At 36.3% G+C, this 18464-nt stretch overlaps 1 protein-coding gene across 2 annotated transcripts; it reads left to right on the top strand.

Moving 5' to 3' along the window:
- Positions 1–301: 301 nt before the first annotated feature.
- Positions 302–18157, top strand: LOC102583830 (CLIP-associated protein-like). 2 transcript variants are annotated; one of them, XM_006364487.2, is made up of 21 exons: positions 302–784; positions 2687–2842; positions 2979–3041; positions 3211–3279; positions 3447–3612; positions 9410–9568; positions 9718–9815; positions 11994–12068; positions 12183–12251; positions 12341–12426; positions 12518–12635; positions 12774–12872; positions 12988–13321; positions 13542–15328; positions 15524–15625; positions 15819–15923; positions 16069–16143; positions 16227–16295; positions 16374–16442; positions 17019–17120; positions 17747–18157. In XM_006364487.2, exons 1-21 carry the CDS (start codon positions 452–454, stop codon positions 17906–17908), a joined length of 4296 nt encoding a protein of 1431 aa, XP_006364549.1. In that variant the 5' UTR covers positions 302–451; the 3' UTR covers positions 17909–18157. The 2 variants fall into 2 exon arrangements, with proteins under 2 accessions (XP_006364549.1, XP_015159473.1); XM_015303987.1 differs by having other exon boundaries at positions 9407–9568.
- The last annotated feature ends 307 nt before the right edge of the window (positions 18158–18464 follow it).

Raw genomic sequence — 18464 nt, 5'->3', positions numbered from 1 at the left:
ACACCCAATTATTAATACCCTAATTCTCACCGTCAAAAAATAGAGTGCGATTATTCTACTCATAATTAAATTTTTTGATTTTAAACATTGAATACGAAGAGAATTCCTAAAGAGCATTATCATTCTCGAATAGACTTTATCCAACGTAAATTTAAATTAGTTGAACTGCAATATAAATATTGAATATTAGACCTGAAACAAAAAAAAAATTAAAAAACTTCTAATTTCTTTTATTATTATTAAATTTTCTTACTAATTTTATTTACTCTTTTTTTTAAAAAAAAAGTTTTAACTCTTCACCTTTTTCTCTCTCTCACTTTCTTCTTCAGTCTCCACAGTTCAAACTTCACTTTCTCTCTATCCACCATTTTCATCAAGCACCTTTTTTCTTCTCACAGATCTGACCCGTTTTACCAGATCGGAGCTCCGATAACCCGACCGGCCATCTCCAATGGAGGCGGCGCTTGAGCTGGCGCGTGCAAAGGATACGAAGGAGAGAATGGCGGGTGTAGAGCATCTTCATCAAGTTCTAGAAGCTTCGAGAAAAACCTTATCGCCTTCCGAAGTTACTTCACTTGTTGATGTCTGCTTGGATCTTCTGAAAGATAACAATTTTAGGGTTACTCAAGGTGCTCTTCAGTCACTTGCTTCAGCTGCTGTTTTATCCGGTGAGCATTTGAAGTTACACTTCAATGCGCTTTTGCCAGCTGTTGTTGAACGATTGGGCGATGCGAAGCAGCCGGTTAGAGATGCAGCTAGGAGGTTGTTGCTTACTTTAATGGAGGTATGCATTTGCATGATCAGAAGATAGGCTGTTTATTAACCGGAATTTGATCCTTTTTTTTGGGTTGCTGAATTGATGTTAATTTGCTAATGATGTTGAAATAAAAGAATGTATATGCAATTATGTTGTATTACAGGGATGTTTGAAGTAATTTAGTAGTACTCCAACTGTTTTGACGTGGCACCGAGTTTAAGAAAGTAAAGAATACTTTTGAATCTCGTGGTCTTTAATGTAAAGATATATAGAATGTACTTGAATGCCCCTCAATCTTGTGGTTTAAACATGCCAGGTGGGAAGTTAGAATTAAAGAGTCCTCAAAAGAGGAAAGAGACATTCTTTTTTACATGGACTAAAAAGAAAAGTAAGACAACAAATTGAAACGGAGGGAGTAGTAATTAATAAGGGTGGGATCAAATGCTGGTTGTGTTTTAGGCGTAGTTTCTTTTGTGATTTTCTGAGATTTGTGCAGGTTTATAAGTATTATGTAAGGGGATTAAGTGTATGGTATTGAAATACAGTGGTCTATTTTGCAATTGAGTCCTATCACAAATTTGCTTAGAGTAATTTAGTCTTTAATTAATAGGGGTTGGTACAAGTGCTGGCTTGAAATTTATTTTTTATAGTGTTGGAGGAATAAACATTTGGGTGTGGTTGTGGAGTTGTTGAGCTGAAATATGCGAAGAGAAAAGGATAAAGATAACTGATTGTATATCCAAAAACAAGAAAACTAATTGAATGTTCAAAAGGAACACTGCAGTGGTCAAGAGTCAGTATTCGAGCTGCATAAGACAGTCCAATCTCAGTAGCCTCAAGGCCCAGTTGGTCTGTCCCTAGTCCTTGGGACTGCGTGCAGATAAACAAAAAACAAAAAATTGTATGACTTGATTTCTTTAGTAGTGAGAATTTCATTTTCAGGTGATCTGGGTAAAAGGTCTAGATATATGCTGTGTATTCATATTCCTCTCATGTGCGCACTCATACCGACAGTGATGATAAGAGAGGGAGAGAGAGAACAATGCCAAACTACTGTTAGACTCTTCTATAATTTGGAATGTTAATATCATAGTAATCACCAGGTTCGAGACGCACCACCTTTGCTGATCATATGACCAACTCAAAATGATCTTTAGTTCAAACCAAGCCTTTCAAAATTATGGTACATGTTATTGTAATGGAAAAACTAATGGTGTATGCGTTAATACTTTTTTCTTCTTGCAACTAAGATACTTCTCACAGTATAGTAAATACAGTGTCATAGTCCTCGAGAACTGTGTGAAAAAAAAGAAATTTGTGTAATTTGTTTTTTTAGTAGTGAAAAATTAATTTCAGATGATTGGGGTAAAAAATGCAAGATATATGTTGTGATTCATATTCCTCACATGCACGGGCAGCTGCGCACTAACACATCATGATGAAGAGAGAGAGAGAGAGAGAACAGTGCCACAAACTACAGTTTACTCATCTATAATTTGGAATTTTACTATCATACGTGATACGTATCACCTTGTTGATTGTATAATCAACTCTAAATGATCTGTAATGCTAACCAACTCTAAATGATCTGTAATGCTAACCAACCCTTTCAAAGTTATCGTATATGTCCTCATAATGATAAAACTATTGGTGTTTGTGTAAATACAGTTTTTTTCTTGCAGCTAGAATACTTCTCACTTCGAGAGAATATTTGTTTTTCTAGTTCATTCAATTATTGTTTTTGTTTTAAATTTAGCTGTTGAATATACTTAGTAATGAGAAATTCAAACAGTTATTGGATATTTATCACTCATATGTTGATTACATGAGCATCACAAATCATTTAATCTCTCTTTTTCTAATCTTTTTTTTGGGTATGATGAGGTAAAAAACTAGAAATGATTTGATTGATTGTTATAATCTGTACAGGTTTCTTCACCAACAATTATAGTTGAGAGGGCGGGGTCTTATGCTTGGATGCACAAAAGCTTTAGAGTTCGAGAAGAATTTGCTCGTACTGTTACATCAGCAATTGGTCTTTTTGCATCGACAGAGCTGCCCCTTCAACGGGCTATCCTTCCTTCAGTATGTTAATATGTATTTGGTTTGGAATTTCATTTATTAGCACATATATAGCTAAACCTTACACAGAGTAACCTGTATTTTTCTTTTTGAGAAGATAAAAGGTGTAAACATACTTTTTCGTTGTTGCTATCATCAGATTTTGCAAATTTTGAATGATCCTAATCATGGAGTGAGGGAAGCAGCCTTATCATGTATCGAGGTAGCTAAACTGCTATTTTTTTTTCCACAATTTCTTGTGTTTGGTCGAACTGCCTTTCCTAATTAGTCTCCAGTGCCTTGACCAACCAATTATTTGTGTCTTTACAGACTGACTACTCTTCCCATTTTCTTTTGTTTTATAAATATTCTTCCATCTTTCCTCTTTGCAGGTGATGTATTCAGAGGTTGGACCCCAGTTCCGTGATGAGCTTCAGCGCCATCATCTTCCTTCCATGTTGGTATGCCTTTAGCTTTAGATGATTTCATTCTAGCAAATAAATTCTTTTTTGAATATCCCGTGTGATCAATTTTGAGTCATCTTCCAATTTTTACTTGGTTAATAGAATGTGATGTAGTGAACAATAGTTCTGCTCAGTGTTTGTTTTGACTTGTTAACTGATTGCAGCTAAAAGATATTAATGTGAGACTTGAGAAGATTGAGCCCAAAAGTTGCTCTATAGATGGAAACTCAAATAATTATTCAACTGGTGAGGTGAGATCTGCTAGCCTTAGTTCTAAGAAAAGCAGTCCTAAGGCAAAACGTTCAACAAGAGAGGTGTCTCTCTTTGGAGGTATGTACATGCACCATTATGTGAATTAAACTTTCATTTCATGTTAAGCTTATTTTAGCATCCAGTTACCATGGTATTGAGCTAAATGTTTTCAAGATTGCTTTAGTCAGCCTTCATTTTTATTTGTTGCTTACATGTCCTATGTGCGTGTTCTTTTTGTATAAGGGTTATCACTGAACAGAAGAGGGGGGGGGGGGGGGGAGGTAAACCATAGTTGTGCAGCAGGTTTATGAGCATAGAAAAATGCTTGCCCTGTTATGAGATTATTTGTCTACAGAACAGAGGCTGTCTCTCAGAACACCTTATCTAAAAAAATTATTTGTCTATAGACAGAGGCCGTCTCACGCGCACCAAGACCAATTGATGACACATACCCATCTCCGATAAGTGATTCAGACATGGAGTTCTCCTCCCATCCTATCAGTGACTGTCTCTCTCTCCCCCTTGGTATGATTCAGGCAACCAGATGCTGCAAAATCCTACAGTTATTGAAACATCCAAGTGGATTCAATTAGTGCGGGAAAGGCAATCAAGGCATTTGGAGTTAATGTAAATGGGTTCGAATACAAATCCTTGATATGATGCTTAAGAATGAAGTAGAGGAGACAACTTCGACAAAAAAGCAAAAATTAAGTGGTGGAGAGAAGAAATCAAGAAAGAAAAGGGATGTTGAGGCCAAAAGATTGGTGTGCTTGGTCAATTATGACGGGGGAAGGAGAAAGCCAGGGTAGGAAATACCAATCATTTTCAAGATGAAAGTCATAATAATAGGTTTGTAACACTAGGGTGAGCCACTCAACAGTAGCAAAATACACGAATATTTAATTGTGCAGAAGAAGAAGAAGTTCAGAATTTTTGTTGTTTTAAAATGATAGGAAATCCCTCTACTTATAGACAACAAAGGATAGTGTGAACAAAAAAAAGAAAAAGAAAAAAAAAAGGGTAGTGTGAACAAATGCTTATTGTGCCTTATCGAAAATGTCACAACTCTTTGGAAAAGTTACAACCCTTCGAAAAGGTCACAACTTTTCATAAAACATAACTTTTCATGAAAGTCGCAACTCTTCATATTTCATTCAAAGCTCTAATAAATGACATTGACCTTTAGTCTATATTGTACCACCCCTACACAAAAAAATGATTAACTCAAATCACCAAAGGTAAAGTAAGATTATCAAGAAACGATAGTAATGCATGCAACAATACAAGTATACATAGGATAAAGGAGAACCTTTCACAATTTCAAAATTAAAAAGAAAATTGTCAAGGTATAACTGATAAATATTCATTTGAGCCCAGCTAACTCACATAGTTTGGTCCAATACTTCATTCTGGTACCAGTTGGTTAAACTTAAGTTTGGCCTGGTATTCCTATCTGGAGATTAGTTGCTCAAGTAAGTTCAAAGGGGGGCTGATATTTATACATATGAAAGATTTGGTGGAGGCTTAATTTGTAAGATGGTGGTGACGGTTGTGAAGGTTTTTGAGAGGAGGGGAAGGCTAGTTTTGGAAATAAATAAATTAAAAGGGAATCCTGGTTTGTGGTGGCGCTACATTGGTGGGCCTAGAGTTCTCTTATATATATATATATAATGTGATATTTGGTTGTGAACTACAAAAATAGTTGTGTTTTTAGTTATAACTTGTATTTTCATTTGCAAAAGGAAAAAATGTACGAAAAGAAAAAAATATTTTTCTTTGAATTTTTCCTAGAGTCTTTAGCTTTGTTTTGATGTTTTTCTAGTCTAGAAATATTTAGCTTTTATTTATTAAAAAAACAAAGAAGATAAAAAAAATCAAAAGATTGGGACCAAAGAGTTTGTCACTGATTATTCTTTCCTATCCGCTTCAAAGCATATTTCATGGATTGGATAGGAATATTCCAATCTTTCTCCCCAAGTTACTTCTTTTTATCCCAAATATACGGGGTTTTAGGATTGTTCTAAGAAGGGATACACATTTTAGACTAATCTTAGATAAAATTAATAAATAACATTGTAAAGATTTGGTCAAATCAGAAGTGCTTATAAGTTGTAAATCATAAGTTGTGGGTGGCCAACTTATAGCTTATAACTTATTTTGGCTTACAAGCACTTTTGATGTTTACCAAATGCGTAGATAAGTTTAAAAGTGCTTATAAGCACATTCCTTGTGTCTTAGATTACTTATGAGTAGATAGGTGGTAGGTTTTGCTTCTCTGATAACTAGTAATTATTACTGGAATACACCTTTTGTGTAATTCCTTGTTTATGTATATTACCTTTTCAAAATAAAGTGTGTATAAGCTGTTGAATGAGTAGTTATACCCATACAAAGGATATTGCTGAATATTGTTGTTGACGTTAAAGAAGTGAAGAGGTTTCAAAGAATAGGCAAGAGAGTGAAATCATGAGGAGAGTTAGATTTTTGTTTTAAACAAAAGGTATTTTAGAGATTACATAGAAACTATTTGGGGTACCATCTTAAAAGATTTGATTAAATCGGAAGTGCTTATAAGTTGTAAAATCGTAAGTTGGGGGTGACCAATTTATGACTTTTAGCTTAGTTTGGCTTATAAGCACTTTTGATGTTTACCAATCACGTAGATAGTTTTAAAAGTGCTTATAAGCTGGTTTGCCTCCTTAGTTTTTATATTGTTAGGTTTAGGTCAAAATTGTGTATTTTTTTTTTTTGTGGATAATTTCCAAAAGACCCTTATGTATTGTCTTGGCCCCTTGCCTCTTCTTTCATGCGGATTTGCATTATCAATGTCTCAAGGGGGTAGATTAACGAGTCCGGAGTCAAAAGGGCAACAAAATTTTTCGAAAATTCCCAAAGGGCAACAAATTTAAACACCGTCTAAATCAGGGTTTTCGCCACAAGGCGCGGATACCCATGCGACTTGTAAGGCTCAGCCGCCATGAGCCTTGCAGGGAATCCAGCCTTTTTCTAAAAAAAAAACTTTTTACTACTCTTTTATTGCTATCAATTCTTTTTGTATTAATTGTTTGCCCAAAATTTCCACTAGTCTATAATTAACGGATGATTTTGAATGTGTGATAAAAAACATACTAAATTATTTACATTGAAAATTAAAGGAAAGGCACCTCTACTACAATCAATGACAGGCTAAAGCTTACTAAAAGGGTAAATGCACCTCTACTACAAAAAGCTCATGCATCCAATTGGGAAACAACACTAGCTTGTTATCATAATTCTTCACTCTTTTTTTACCACTTGGTAATATTGATTTCTTTTTTTTCTTCTTCTTTTGTCTGATATCTAAAAGATAATAGTAGTACTATTAGTTACAATTAAATAAAAGCAAATCTTTCAGATTATATTAATGACAACATGTTAGTGCTTGGCAAAATTAACTAATCCCAAAAATCAACAGATATATGAAAAGTTAATCAATATGAAAACATCAGTATAATCTTATATGTGGAGTCTGGGTAGAATCGGAGGTACATAGATTTTACTCTTACTATTAGGAATAGAAAGGTTGACTTTGATAGACACTATACTCAAAATAAATATTTTCGAAACATGATATATATATATATATATATATATATGACAAGTTCATAACATTCCATTTTTTAACTAAACTCAAAATGATTTCAAGCCACTAGCTTTTCTTCCTCAAATTTCCTTTAATTTTCAATGTAAATAATTTAGTATGTTTTTTATCATACACATTCAAAATCTCCGTTATTTATAGACTAGTGGAAATTTTGGGTAAACAATAAATACAAAAAGAATTGATAGCAGTAAAAGAGTAGTAAATTTTTTTATTTTTTTTAGAAAAAGGCTAGATTCCCTGCGCCTTGTAAGGCTCATTGTGGCTGAGCCTTACAAGGCTAAAAGCTATCAGCGCCTTACAAGGCGCATGGGTATCCGCGCCTTGTGGCGGAAACCCTGATTTAGACGGTGTTTAAATTTGTTGCCCTTTTGGTTTGATAAATAATTTTGTTTCCCTTTTGGAATTTTCAAAAAATTTTGTTGCCCTTTTGGCTCCGGACTCGTAGATTAACACTCATCAACAGTGTACTGGATTGTATTCGCAAATGCTGTACCTTCCTATAGGGGGTAGATTAACACTCATCAACTGTATACTGGATTGTATTCCTACATACTTCTCGACCTTATTTCCAATGCCAGGTAAAGTGCAGAGGAGATTAGATCAAATAAGAAGGATCTTGCTTATGAGAAGACAACAATCAGAGACCACAAATTTCACTTTGGTGGTCAAATGGCCAAGTGTCATTTTATGAAAGGAGCATATAGGACTGAGTGCAATAGATCAGGCATTACACAGTAAGTTTATGATAATGAAATGCCATTGGAAATATAATATGGAGAATCCTTTTTTTTAATAACCGTGGTGTCTGAGCCAGGCTTGCGCACACCTCGACTAATTCCACGAGATACCTGCCACCTCTCACCAACAACATGTACTAGATAACTCTGTCCACCAAGACTAGGACAGATGGGAATAAATCACCTAGTGTTTTCGTCTCTGCTGGAATTTGAACTTGAGACCTCATAGTTCTTAACCCACTTCATTGACCACTAGGTCACACCCTTGGGTTATAATGTGGAGAATCCTAGGTTGTGAAAGTGGAAAGCAGTGAATAATGCCAAGTATGGTGTGAGGAACAACTGGTGCACAAAGCAAAGCAGATCATCTTATGATACGTGCCTTTGGAAGGATATTTCCAGATTGTGGGATGAAGAAATTAACTCATAAGTCATGTTTGGGAGTGAAATTCATTAAATTTTGGAAAGACAAGCATCAGGGGACTGTGGCACTAAAAGATGAATATCAGATCTTGTATCACTGGCAAATAATCAAGACTCCTTTGTAGAATAGTGCTGGCAGAACAATTCATCAGCCCTACATTTCTGGAGGAATTTTCAAGACTAGAGATGAATGATCTGATGTAATTGTGTGCTAAGCTTGCATGGCTTACTGGAAACATCAGCTGAAAGATAGGTTGGAATGGGAAGATTTTAAAGATGGGTCATTTACTGTGAAGAAATCATATGCTCATCTCTGTTCAGACTTCAAACAAGGAATTGATAGACAATTGGCCATGGAAACTAATTGAAGAAGTAAACTGCCTACTAAAGTGATTTGCTTTGTCCGGATTACTTCATCCAACACATGCCACATCCAAGACAATCCCAGCAGGAGAAGTATATAAATAGTGAATAGGTGCTACATGTGCCGGTTGAATTCTGGAAGTGTCCAGACACCTATTTTTGCATTGTATAGTAGCATATGATATTTGGAGTATGTTCTTCTCTATATTTGGACATCATGTGCATATGAAAACTGGTGTCTAGTGAGTTGGAAAATCCATCAAAAAGGTTTGAGTAATGGTACCTGCTGCAAATTTATTATTTTATTGGTGCATCTGGAATGAAAGGAATCATAGATGTTCTGTTAGGATCTCAACTATTACTCATGTACTCAAAGAAAAATGTCTACTGTATTAATTTATTTAGCTCAACCAGGCCCCTGTAACTAGTTGTGATCAACTTTTGGATAGTGTTTGCTGCTTAGTTGTAGACTAGATTTTGTATATGAGCAGGCCTCTCTTCCCTGTAATCTTTTGCATGCATCTTCTGGATGCTTTTTAATGAATTTCCTCTTCATTAAAAAAAGAAAGAAGTTATTAAACAATTTTTGCTAACAATGGTAATTTGAGCAAAGAAATGGAACAGAAAGAGAGTTAATATGCAGTCAAATAATAGTTCTATGATTACTTGTTAATATGAATTTAGTTTGATCTCTCTTCTTGTGCAGCAGATGGTGATATTACAGAAAAGCCTGTCGACCCAATTAAAGTGTATTCAGAAAAAGAACTTACAAGGGAATTCGAGAATATTGGCTCTACCCTTGTACCAGAAAAAGATTGGTCTGTCCGTATAGCTGCTATGCAGAGAGTTGAAGCACTTGTTATTGGAGGTATTTTACCAACTTTGCACCTCCAAGTAACCTTTCCCTTCGTGCAACTCCTCCTTGTGGTCTTATAGTGGCATCTTTCTATGTTCTGTCCTTACTAATTAAGACAGTGCAGTTGATAACGCGTGTTATCTTTTATTCTGTTCCATTAGGTGCAGCTGATTATCCTTGTTTTCGTGGACTTCTAAAGCAACTTGGCGGCCCTTTGAGCACACAGTTAGCTGATCGGCGATCCAGCATAATCAAACAGGTTTGGTCCCATAATACTGGCTACAGCTCCCGCTTCTCTATTTGGTCATATATTTTGCCTGTGTGCCTGTGGGATACTTTTTTCTGGGAAGTACGTGTCTATTGGATACATTTTCTTTTTATTTCTTGTTTGTTGAATTATGCTGTGCTACCTTTATTAGCCCGACTTTCATTTACCATGATGCACTTGTCTGAAATGTCTTACTTCTTAGGCTTACCTCCTTATGGACCAATCAGATACAATAAAAACCTGTTAGAAGTTGATTTTAAATTCATCTTCCCATATCCTAGTCACTAGTATAGCTGCTAATGGCTTGTTAAAATAAGTAAAAAAAATATCCTGCTAATGTCATATATATCACAGAAATTTTATCATTGCAGTTGCTTCTTTTGTTTTAAGGGGTCATTTGTTGTTATTATGATTAAGATGTTTGAATGTGAATACACATTTGAATTTTAAGATGTCTCTAAATCTGAACACTAAATCTAAACACCGAATGATTAAGACTGTTTGATTTCTTAATATTCGAATGTGTACAATTTATTTGTTTTTAAACATAATAAACAAATTCAAATAAAAAAGTGATTAAATATTATAGGGATATTTTTAGAGACCTTCCTTCACGTTTGGCTTCATAATTCTAACCTCCCTTGTGGTTTACAATATTACCTTACCTCCCCTATTTTGATTTTCTTTTAGCATATTTATATTATTGATAAAAAAGATTATGATCCGACTAATTTGCCCGTTCTTATATAGTCAACAACTACAACAACATATCCAGTGTAATCCAACAACATGCCCGGCAAAAGTTTAGAAAGCTCTCTAATCTTATATTTTGTGAATTAAACTTTTGCCTTGCCAAATTAGGTTATAATTAAGGATATTTTGACCCACAATTTTTCATTAAATGAGCAACAAGGGAAAATTAAGAACCACGCCGACGTTGGGAAATCCGTGCAAATACTTGATTCATAGCCCGAAAGCTTTATTCTTAGTTTAAATTAAAATAATATGGGAGACATCTCAATTGTGTAGAGAGCACTTCCAAGTTGATGTAAATGCAGAGAGCACCTAAACTGAACATTAGGTTTATATCATCCTTTTTTTTTTTATGACAAGGGAAACCCGCAGCCGCTACCCTTTGGGTGCTAGGTTTATATCATCCTTTTCTCCTTTCAGTTTGAAACAGCAACTCTTTATAGTTAAATTATGATCAAACAAGTCCGAGCATGGCACCTAATTCATTTAAATGAGCACTGTAAAGTCAACGTGGACATATTGAAGTGTCTTTTTACATGTGTTGCTGTATGTTCTAGTTCCGTCTAGGTTTTCTGTTCTAGGAAGTAATTGCACATCTACAGAAGTCTTGCAGGAATCAAATAAAGTCTCCCTGTTCTTTTCTGTTGCATTTATCAGGTGCTAGGGCTATATCTAGACGTGGAAGAATTTACATTCCTAATGCATATTCTCTACAGTTCTCTATGGATACAAAGAGCAACTCTTTAGAGTTAAATTATGATCAAACAAGTCCGAGCATGGCACCTAATTCATTTAAATGAGCACTGTAAAGTCAACGTGGACATATTGAAGTGTCTTTTTACATGTGTTGCTGTATGTTCTAGTTCCGTCTAGGTTTTCTGTTCTAGGAAGTAATTGCACATCTACAGAAGTCTTGCAGGAATCAAATAAAGTCTCCCTGTTCTTTTCTGTTGCATTTATCAGGTGCTAGGGCTATATCTAGACGTGGAAGAATTTACATTCCTAATGCATATTCTCTACAGTTCTCTATGGATCCAAAGAGCAGCAAATCTTCTATGAGATTTGGGAAACCAATATAGTCAAATATGATAAATGATCTGCTAAGTAAAGCGGTGTAGACAACTAGACATTGTACGTTGGTCGTTATTTGAGTAGAAAGGTGGAAAAAGAAGAGTAACTGAGAGTATGTGCAAGTTTCTCAAATGGATATCGTCAATATAGATAAACAACTGCATGTTCTTACCTTGCAAGGAGAGTGCTTGTTTAGCTGTTTAGCTGTGCGCTTTGTGTATTGTTGATGGGTTAGTTTAGACTTCTGTTTTATTCTGGATTTCTATGCATCACCATTTACTAAATGGATTATGTTCCAAGTTCCGAATCCATGAAGACTAATCCACCGTCTTATGTGAATGGTAGGCATGTCATTTACTAAACTTCTTATCAAAAGAGCTGTTGGGAGATTTTGAGGCATGTGCTGAGATGTTCATTCCGGTGAGAAGAAGTGATCTAGTTATCATATGCTTATACTTCTATCATTTTACTAGGGAGAAAGGATTACATTTTCTCTAACATGCGCGAGGCTATGACATCCTCATTGAACTTCAGGTTCTTTTCAAGCTTGTTGTGATAACTGTTCTTGTGATTGCAGAATCTGCTGATAACTGCATAAAGACGGTAATGTTTTATGTGCTGTTTGAATCTGTTTTTCCTTTGCCTGTACTTGCAGTATCTGTCAATCATTTCCTGCTGTTTTTTTATTTCAGATGTTGCGCAACTGCAAAGTTGGTCGGGCACTTCCTCGTATAGCTGATTCTGCAAAGAATGACAAAAATGCAGTACTTCGTGCAAGGTTTGATACTGCCTCTTCTAATTTACAGATCTTAATTTTGATTTAGTTCTACACAGTGCCTGTTTATTCTTCTGATTATTTTCGATGACAGATGCTGTGAATACGCACTTCTGATCCTTGAACATTGGCCTGATGCATCTGAGGTACAACGTTCGGCAGAGCTCTATGAAGACCTTATAAAATGTTGTGTAGCCGATGCAATGGGTGAGGTATGCTTGTTGAACTCTGACTTTCATATTTTTGCATAGTTATTTGCATGTATACCTTGCCATTTGCAACACTCCCCCCCTCCTCTTTCGATTCAAGATCTGTTTTTGGTAATTCATACTACTTGGCTACAACAACAGGTACGATCAACTGCAAGAACTTTGTACAGAATGTTTGCAAGAACCTGGCCAGAACGTTCTAGGCGTTTGCTGTCGTCCTTGGATCCTGCTATCCAAAGGGTACTCTCTTTTGTCTTATAAATTGCTCCCAGCATCCTTCCATAATAGATAATGGGCATCTTTTCTAAAAGTCTTTAAGGCTGATGTTGTGGACTAAAGTGGAACCATCTTGCAGATCATAAATGAGGAAGATGGTGGTATTCATAAACGACACGCTTCTCCCTCTGTTCGAGAGAGGAGTTCACACTTCTCACTTGCGTCTCAAACATCTACTTCACATCTACCTGGTTATGGAACATCTGCAATAGTTTCCATGGACAGAAGTGCCAATTTATCTTCAGGAACGTCCCTGTCCTCTGGGCTGCTTTTGCCACAAGCAAAACCTGTGGGAGTGGAACGTAGTCTGGAGAGTGTACTTCATGCCAGCAAACAGAAAGTTTCTGCTATAGAAAACCTGCTCAAAGGTCTAGATGTATCTGAGAGACGTCGCTCCTCTAGTTTGGATCTAGGTGATTGTTTCCTCTTCCATTATTCTTCTGCATCTTAAAACTTGATGTGTTTAAGTAGTTAAAGATTTGATGAAGAAAAGCTTGATGTGTTTAATTAATTATTGACATCGTGAAAGGTTGTCAGTTTTATGATTCAGATAAAAATATGTTTCAACTACTGCCATAACTTTTGAGTATCATTGAACAGCTTAAAATGTTTTTATATTGTACCCTAGTGCAGGAGTTGACCCGCCCTCATCTCGTGATCCACCATTCCCTCTTGCTGTTCCTGCATCAACAAGTCTTACTAATGCTTTACTGGTTGATGCACCATCTGCTATGACTAAAGGAAATAATCGCAACGGTGGGTTGGTTTTGTCTGATATCATAACTCAGATCCAGGCCTCAAAGGATTCAGCTAAAGCATCATACCGAAGTAGTGTGGATCATGATTCTTTTTCGGCACTCAACTCCTACACTGCAAGAAGAGCTTCTGAAAAACTACAGGATAGAGGACTTGTTGAAGAGACTGAGCCGAGGGATATTAGGCGGTTTATGAACTCGCATGTTGACAGACAATACTTAGAGACATCGTATAAAGATGCTATTAGGGACTCCCACATTAATCACGTTCCCAATTTTCAACGTCCTCTCTTAAGAAAAAATACAGCAGGAAGAACGTCAGCTAGCAGGAGGAGTTTTGATGACAGTCAACTTCCTCTAGGAGATCTATCTAGTTATGTGGATGGTCCTGCTTCACTAAATGATGCATTAAGTGAGGGTCTCAATTCTACTTCAGATTGGAAAGCCAGGGTTGCTGCATTTAGCTATCTCCGGTCTTTGCTACAGCATGGCCCTAGAGGTATTCAAGAAATCACTCAGAGTTTTGAGAAGGTTATGAGATTGTTTTTCCAGCATCTTGATGATCCCCATCATAAAGTTGCACAGGCAGCACTTTCAACTCTTGCAGATCTTATTCCTGCTTGCAGAAAGCCATTTGAAAGTTACGTAGAGAGGATCTTGCCACATGTTTTCTCGCGATTAATTGATCCCAAAGAATTGGTGAGGCAGCCCTGCTCAACTACCCTAGAAATAGTTGGCAAGTCATATGGTATAGATTCCCTTTTGCCAGCTTTACTCCGTTCATTAGATGAGCAGCGTTCCCCAAAGGCCAAGCTTGCTGTAATTGAGTTTGCAATTGGCTCATTTAACAAGCATCCTTCAAATTCTGATGGTGCCGCTAACATTGGCATCCTCAAGTTATGGCTTGCTAAGTTGACACCATTGGTCCATGATAAGAATACCAAACTGAAAGACGCAGCTATCTCGTGCATTATATCAATGTACACACACTTTGACTCTATTGCAGTTCTAAATTTTATTCTTAGCTTATCAGTTGAAGAACAAAATTACTTGAGACGGGCTCTTAAGCAGCGCACGCCTCGTATAGAAGTGGATTTGATGAATTTCGTGCAGAGCAAGAAAGAAAGACTACGATCCAAGTCTTCGTATGATCCATCTGATGTTATTGGAACATCATCCGAAGAGGGATATATTGGCATTTCAAAGAAGAGTAATGTATTTGGAAGGTACTCTGCTGGTGCAGTTGATACTGATAGCATCAGAAAGTGGAACTCTCTTCAAGACCCAACCTATATGACTAGGTCTATTGGCCAGTTGTCTGATGGTACTCAAGACTTCTATCATGGTGTGGAAACTGGTCCCAACACTGATATTTCTGTTTCAAAAGCCAAGGATTTGAAATTTGGGGCCCTTACCTCAAGCGAGAATGATGGATATTGGACAGCATTGGAAAGCAAGGACAACAGCTCAAACATAGAACACACCTCCACTCCTCATCTGGATGTCAATGGGCTAGTTGATTCAGACCATCTACAGATTGCTCTTGATGCTGGAGCTGATAACGGGTCTTCATCTGACATGGAGCTTAATCACCTAAAACTTTCTGCTCTCCAAATAAATCCAACTCTGGAAACTGGACCGAGCATCCCTCAGATTCTTCATTTGGTGAGTTTGTGTGGTTCATCTGTGTCTATCAGGTTGTGCTATATTGTCACATTTCATTTCAATAATGAAGAATCTTGTAGATCATTATTCAAGTGTAATTTTGTATGAATTTTTTTTTGAGACATAATTTTGTATGAATTTGAGCATAAAATCCTTCAGTATTCTTACCCTGCTCTTTCTTCCACTTTTGGGTAGATTTGCAATGGTGATGATGGTAGTCCTGCTGCTAACAAGGGTGATGCACTTCAACAATTGGTCAAAGCTTCTGTTGCTAATGATCGATCCATCTGGAGCAAGGTAGATTGGCATCAAAATCTGTCTGATATTTAGTCAATTAATGTGGATTTTCAGATTCTTAACATAAGGCTTGGGATCATAGTCTGATTTAACTGTTTTTCTGTTAAGTATCCGTTAATTTGTGTCCTTGAGAATTATTTCTTCTAATAAAAGGATATGGATCTCATGAGGTGTCATTTTTGGTTTTGAGCAGTACTTCAATCAGATATTAACTGCTGTGCTTGAGGTGTTAGATGATTCTGAGTCATGGACAAGGGAACTTGCCCTATCTCTGATTCTTGAAATGCTGAAGAATCAGGTTTGTAGGCTGTATTTTCAGTGATCACTTGTGGATGTCCCCTATGATCTTCCCCTTTCTAAAATAAAGAGGAAAGGTTGTTTTCAACACATGTCTTACCTTTTCTTTTTCCATTATCTGTTTGCTTAATCTTGTGTTGTTTCAGAAAAATGCTATGGAGGACTCTGTTGAGATCATAATTGAAAAGCTGCTCCATGTGACCAAGGATGATGTTGCAAAAGTAACTTCCGCTTGGCCGAAAATATTAAGTATGTTGTAACTTTTCATTTCCCTCTTTGCTTAATGTGTTGCAACATCGTTCAGGTTGCAAATGAAGCTGAGAATTGTTTATCTACAATTTTGTCCCAGTACGACCCATTCAGATGCCTAAGTGTAAGTGCTAGAGTGAACCTCTTTCCTTTGATCATGGGTAGTCGTTCTTGCATTGTCTAATATTTTCTGGTATTGCAGGTTATTGTACCTTTACTTGTCACCGAAGATGAGAAGACTCTTGTAACTTGTATTAACTGTTTGACGAAGGTGATTTGCTGATTAAGTCTGTTTCAATTTGTCCAACTTGCTTAATTTGGTGCTTTCTTGGCTACATTAAGTTTGGACTCTTTATTCCTTTTCTTACATATTTCTATGTTGTGCTTAGAGTTGAAATCATCCGTACACGACTGTTGGTTGGCAAGGGTTATGTTTTGTTGCCTGCATACTATCTTGTTGATATCCAGTCAAAGGAGGGAATTTTTCAGCTTTGTTTTTTCTTTGCATTGCATAAGCCATTCAGCATTTATCTCGTCCCCATCAGTTATGAATATGTCCTTGTTCTCGAAGCAAGGTAGATGTTATTGAAGTTGTCATGTTGATATGCAACTATTAGTTCTAGGCACACATGATAACTCATGCGGTACCATTGTAATTTTACAATATTTCTTTACTAGCAGCATGTAGTGAAATTATTGGTGTACAGAATTGTCAGCGTCGAGGTATAGTTACACCTTGGGGTCTTATTTTATCATAGAAGAAGTTATGTCATTCACTAATATATCCAAGCTTGGGATGCTATCATTGAATTGGTTTCTGATGTGGACTTGTTATCTCTTTGTTCAGCTTGTTGGAAGGCTCTCTCAGGAGGAATTGATGTCTCAGCTTCCTTCATTCTTGCCTTCCCTGTTTGATGCTTTTGGAAACCAGAGTGCTGATGTCCGCAAGGTGACTATCACTATTTTCCTGTTCTTTCAGCTGTTGCGTTTAGTTAGAAAACCCTAAAGGAGTAGCAGAACTAAAGATATTCAGTAATTGTTCATCTGCTTCACATCTAAGTTTGAAAGGGAAGTAGGAAATGATATGTAGCTTCTGTAGTATGCTTAGATGTGCATATCTTGCTGTTTTGTTTACATTTTGTGGAGATAACTAGATAGCCTGAAGGGTTACTCCTCTACCTGCCAGTTTTTCCTTAGTGTATGATAGGTTGCAGGTTGGTGTTCGGTAAAGAAAAGCAAAAGCTATTTGTTCGATTGTTGTCCTGCATATGTGGACTAGAATGAAGTGTTCCTCACGAAGTACTTTAACAATACTTCTCTTCTGAAATTCTTTTTTGTTTTATTTGTATGAAGTTACAAAAATGTTAGCCAACAAACTATTGAGTCATGTTTCCTTAACTTGATTCTCTTTTCTGTTTCCTGTTTATGGACTTAAAATGTGGTCACTGTATACGCGCGCAAATGTTCTACGAGTCTCTAGGCTGGATATTATAGTGGTTCATATGTATTTTCATGTTTATATTTTTAAATCTCTTTAGCTGTATCTTGATATGCATAATTTTTCTTGGCTGGCAGACTGTTGTATTCTGTTTGGTTGACATATACATCATGCTGGGCAAAGCATTTATGCCATACTTGGAAGGGCTGAACAGCACACAGTTACGATTGGTGACCATTTATGCAAATCGAATATCACAAGCCAGAACAGGTACTCCGGTAGATGCAAGCCATAGTTAGGTTTTTTTTTTTTTTTTTTTCGGTATTCATTGTAGGTATAGATGTGTGTATTTGTGAGTTAATATTTGATGTCTTTTGTATATCTGTGTGAATGTGTATTTCTTTTTTGGTGGGTGAGGTTGTATTCTTCTTTTTTCTTTTCTGCTAATTGGTTGGTAGTTTTGGAGTGAGAACAATTGTGATATTGTACACAGTGAACTTTGAGCTCATAGTGAAATCTACAGTTTTTTTGGACTATTGTTTATATCATTTTAACAGGAAACAATACAATTTTGCACCTTTTATTTAGTTTGTTATTACTTGAGATCATTCATGTTATATTACATTATATTTGTGATGGCATGAATAGGCTATGTTGAGCATAGTACATCAATAGGCATCTCTACTAAATAAATTTCACTCAAATTGAGATGAAGCATTTGAATACATGATAAAGTGTTCCTATTAGACACTTAGGATTGATATTTTGAGCGGAGTTTCAAGACAATAAAGAAGTTGTGCTTCTCTCCTGTACTCCCAACTCCAACTCAGTAGAGCTCATTCCGGATAAGCGAGT

The sequence above is a fragment of the Solanum tuberosum genome, unplaced genomic scaffold (assembly GCF_000226075.1).
Source record: "Solanum tuberosum cultivar DM 1-3 516 R44 unplaced genomic scaffold, SolTub_3.0 scf00504, whole genome shotgun sequence".
Classification (NCBI taxonomy): domain Eukaryota; kingdom Viridiplantae; phylum Streptophyta; class Magnoliopsida; order Solanales; family Solanaceae; genus Solanum; species Solanum tuberosum.
This window is presented reverse-complemented; position numbering and strand designations above follow the sequence as displayed.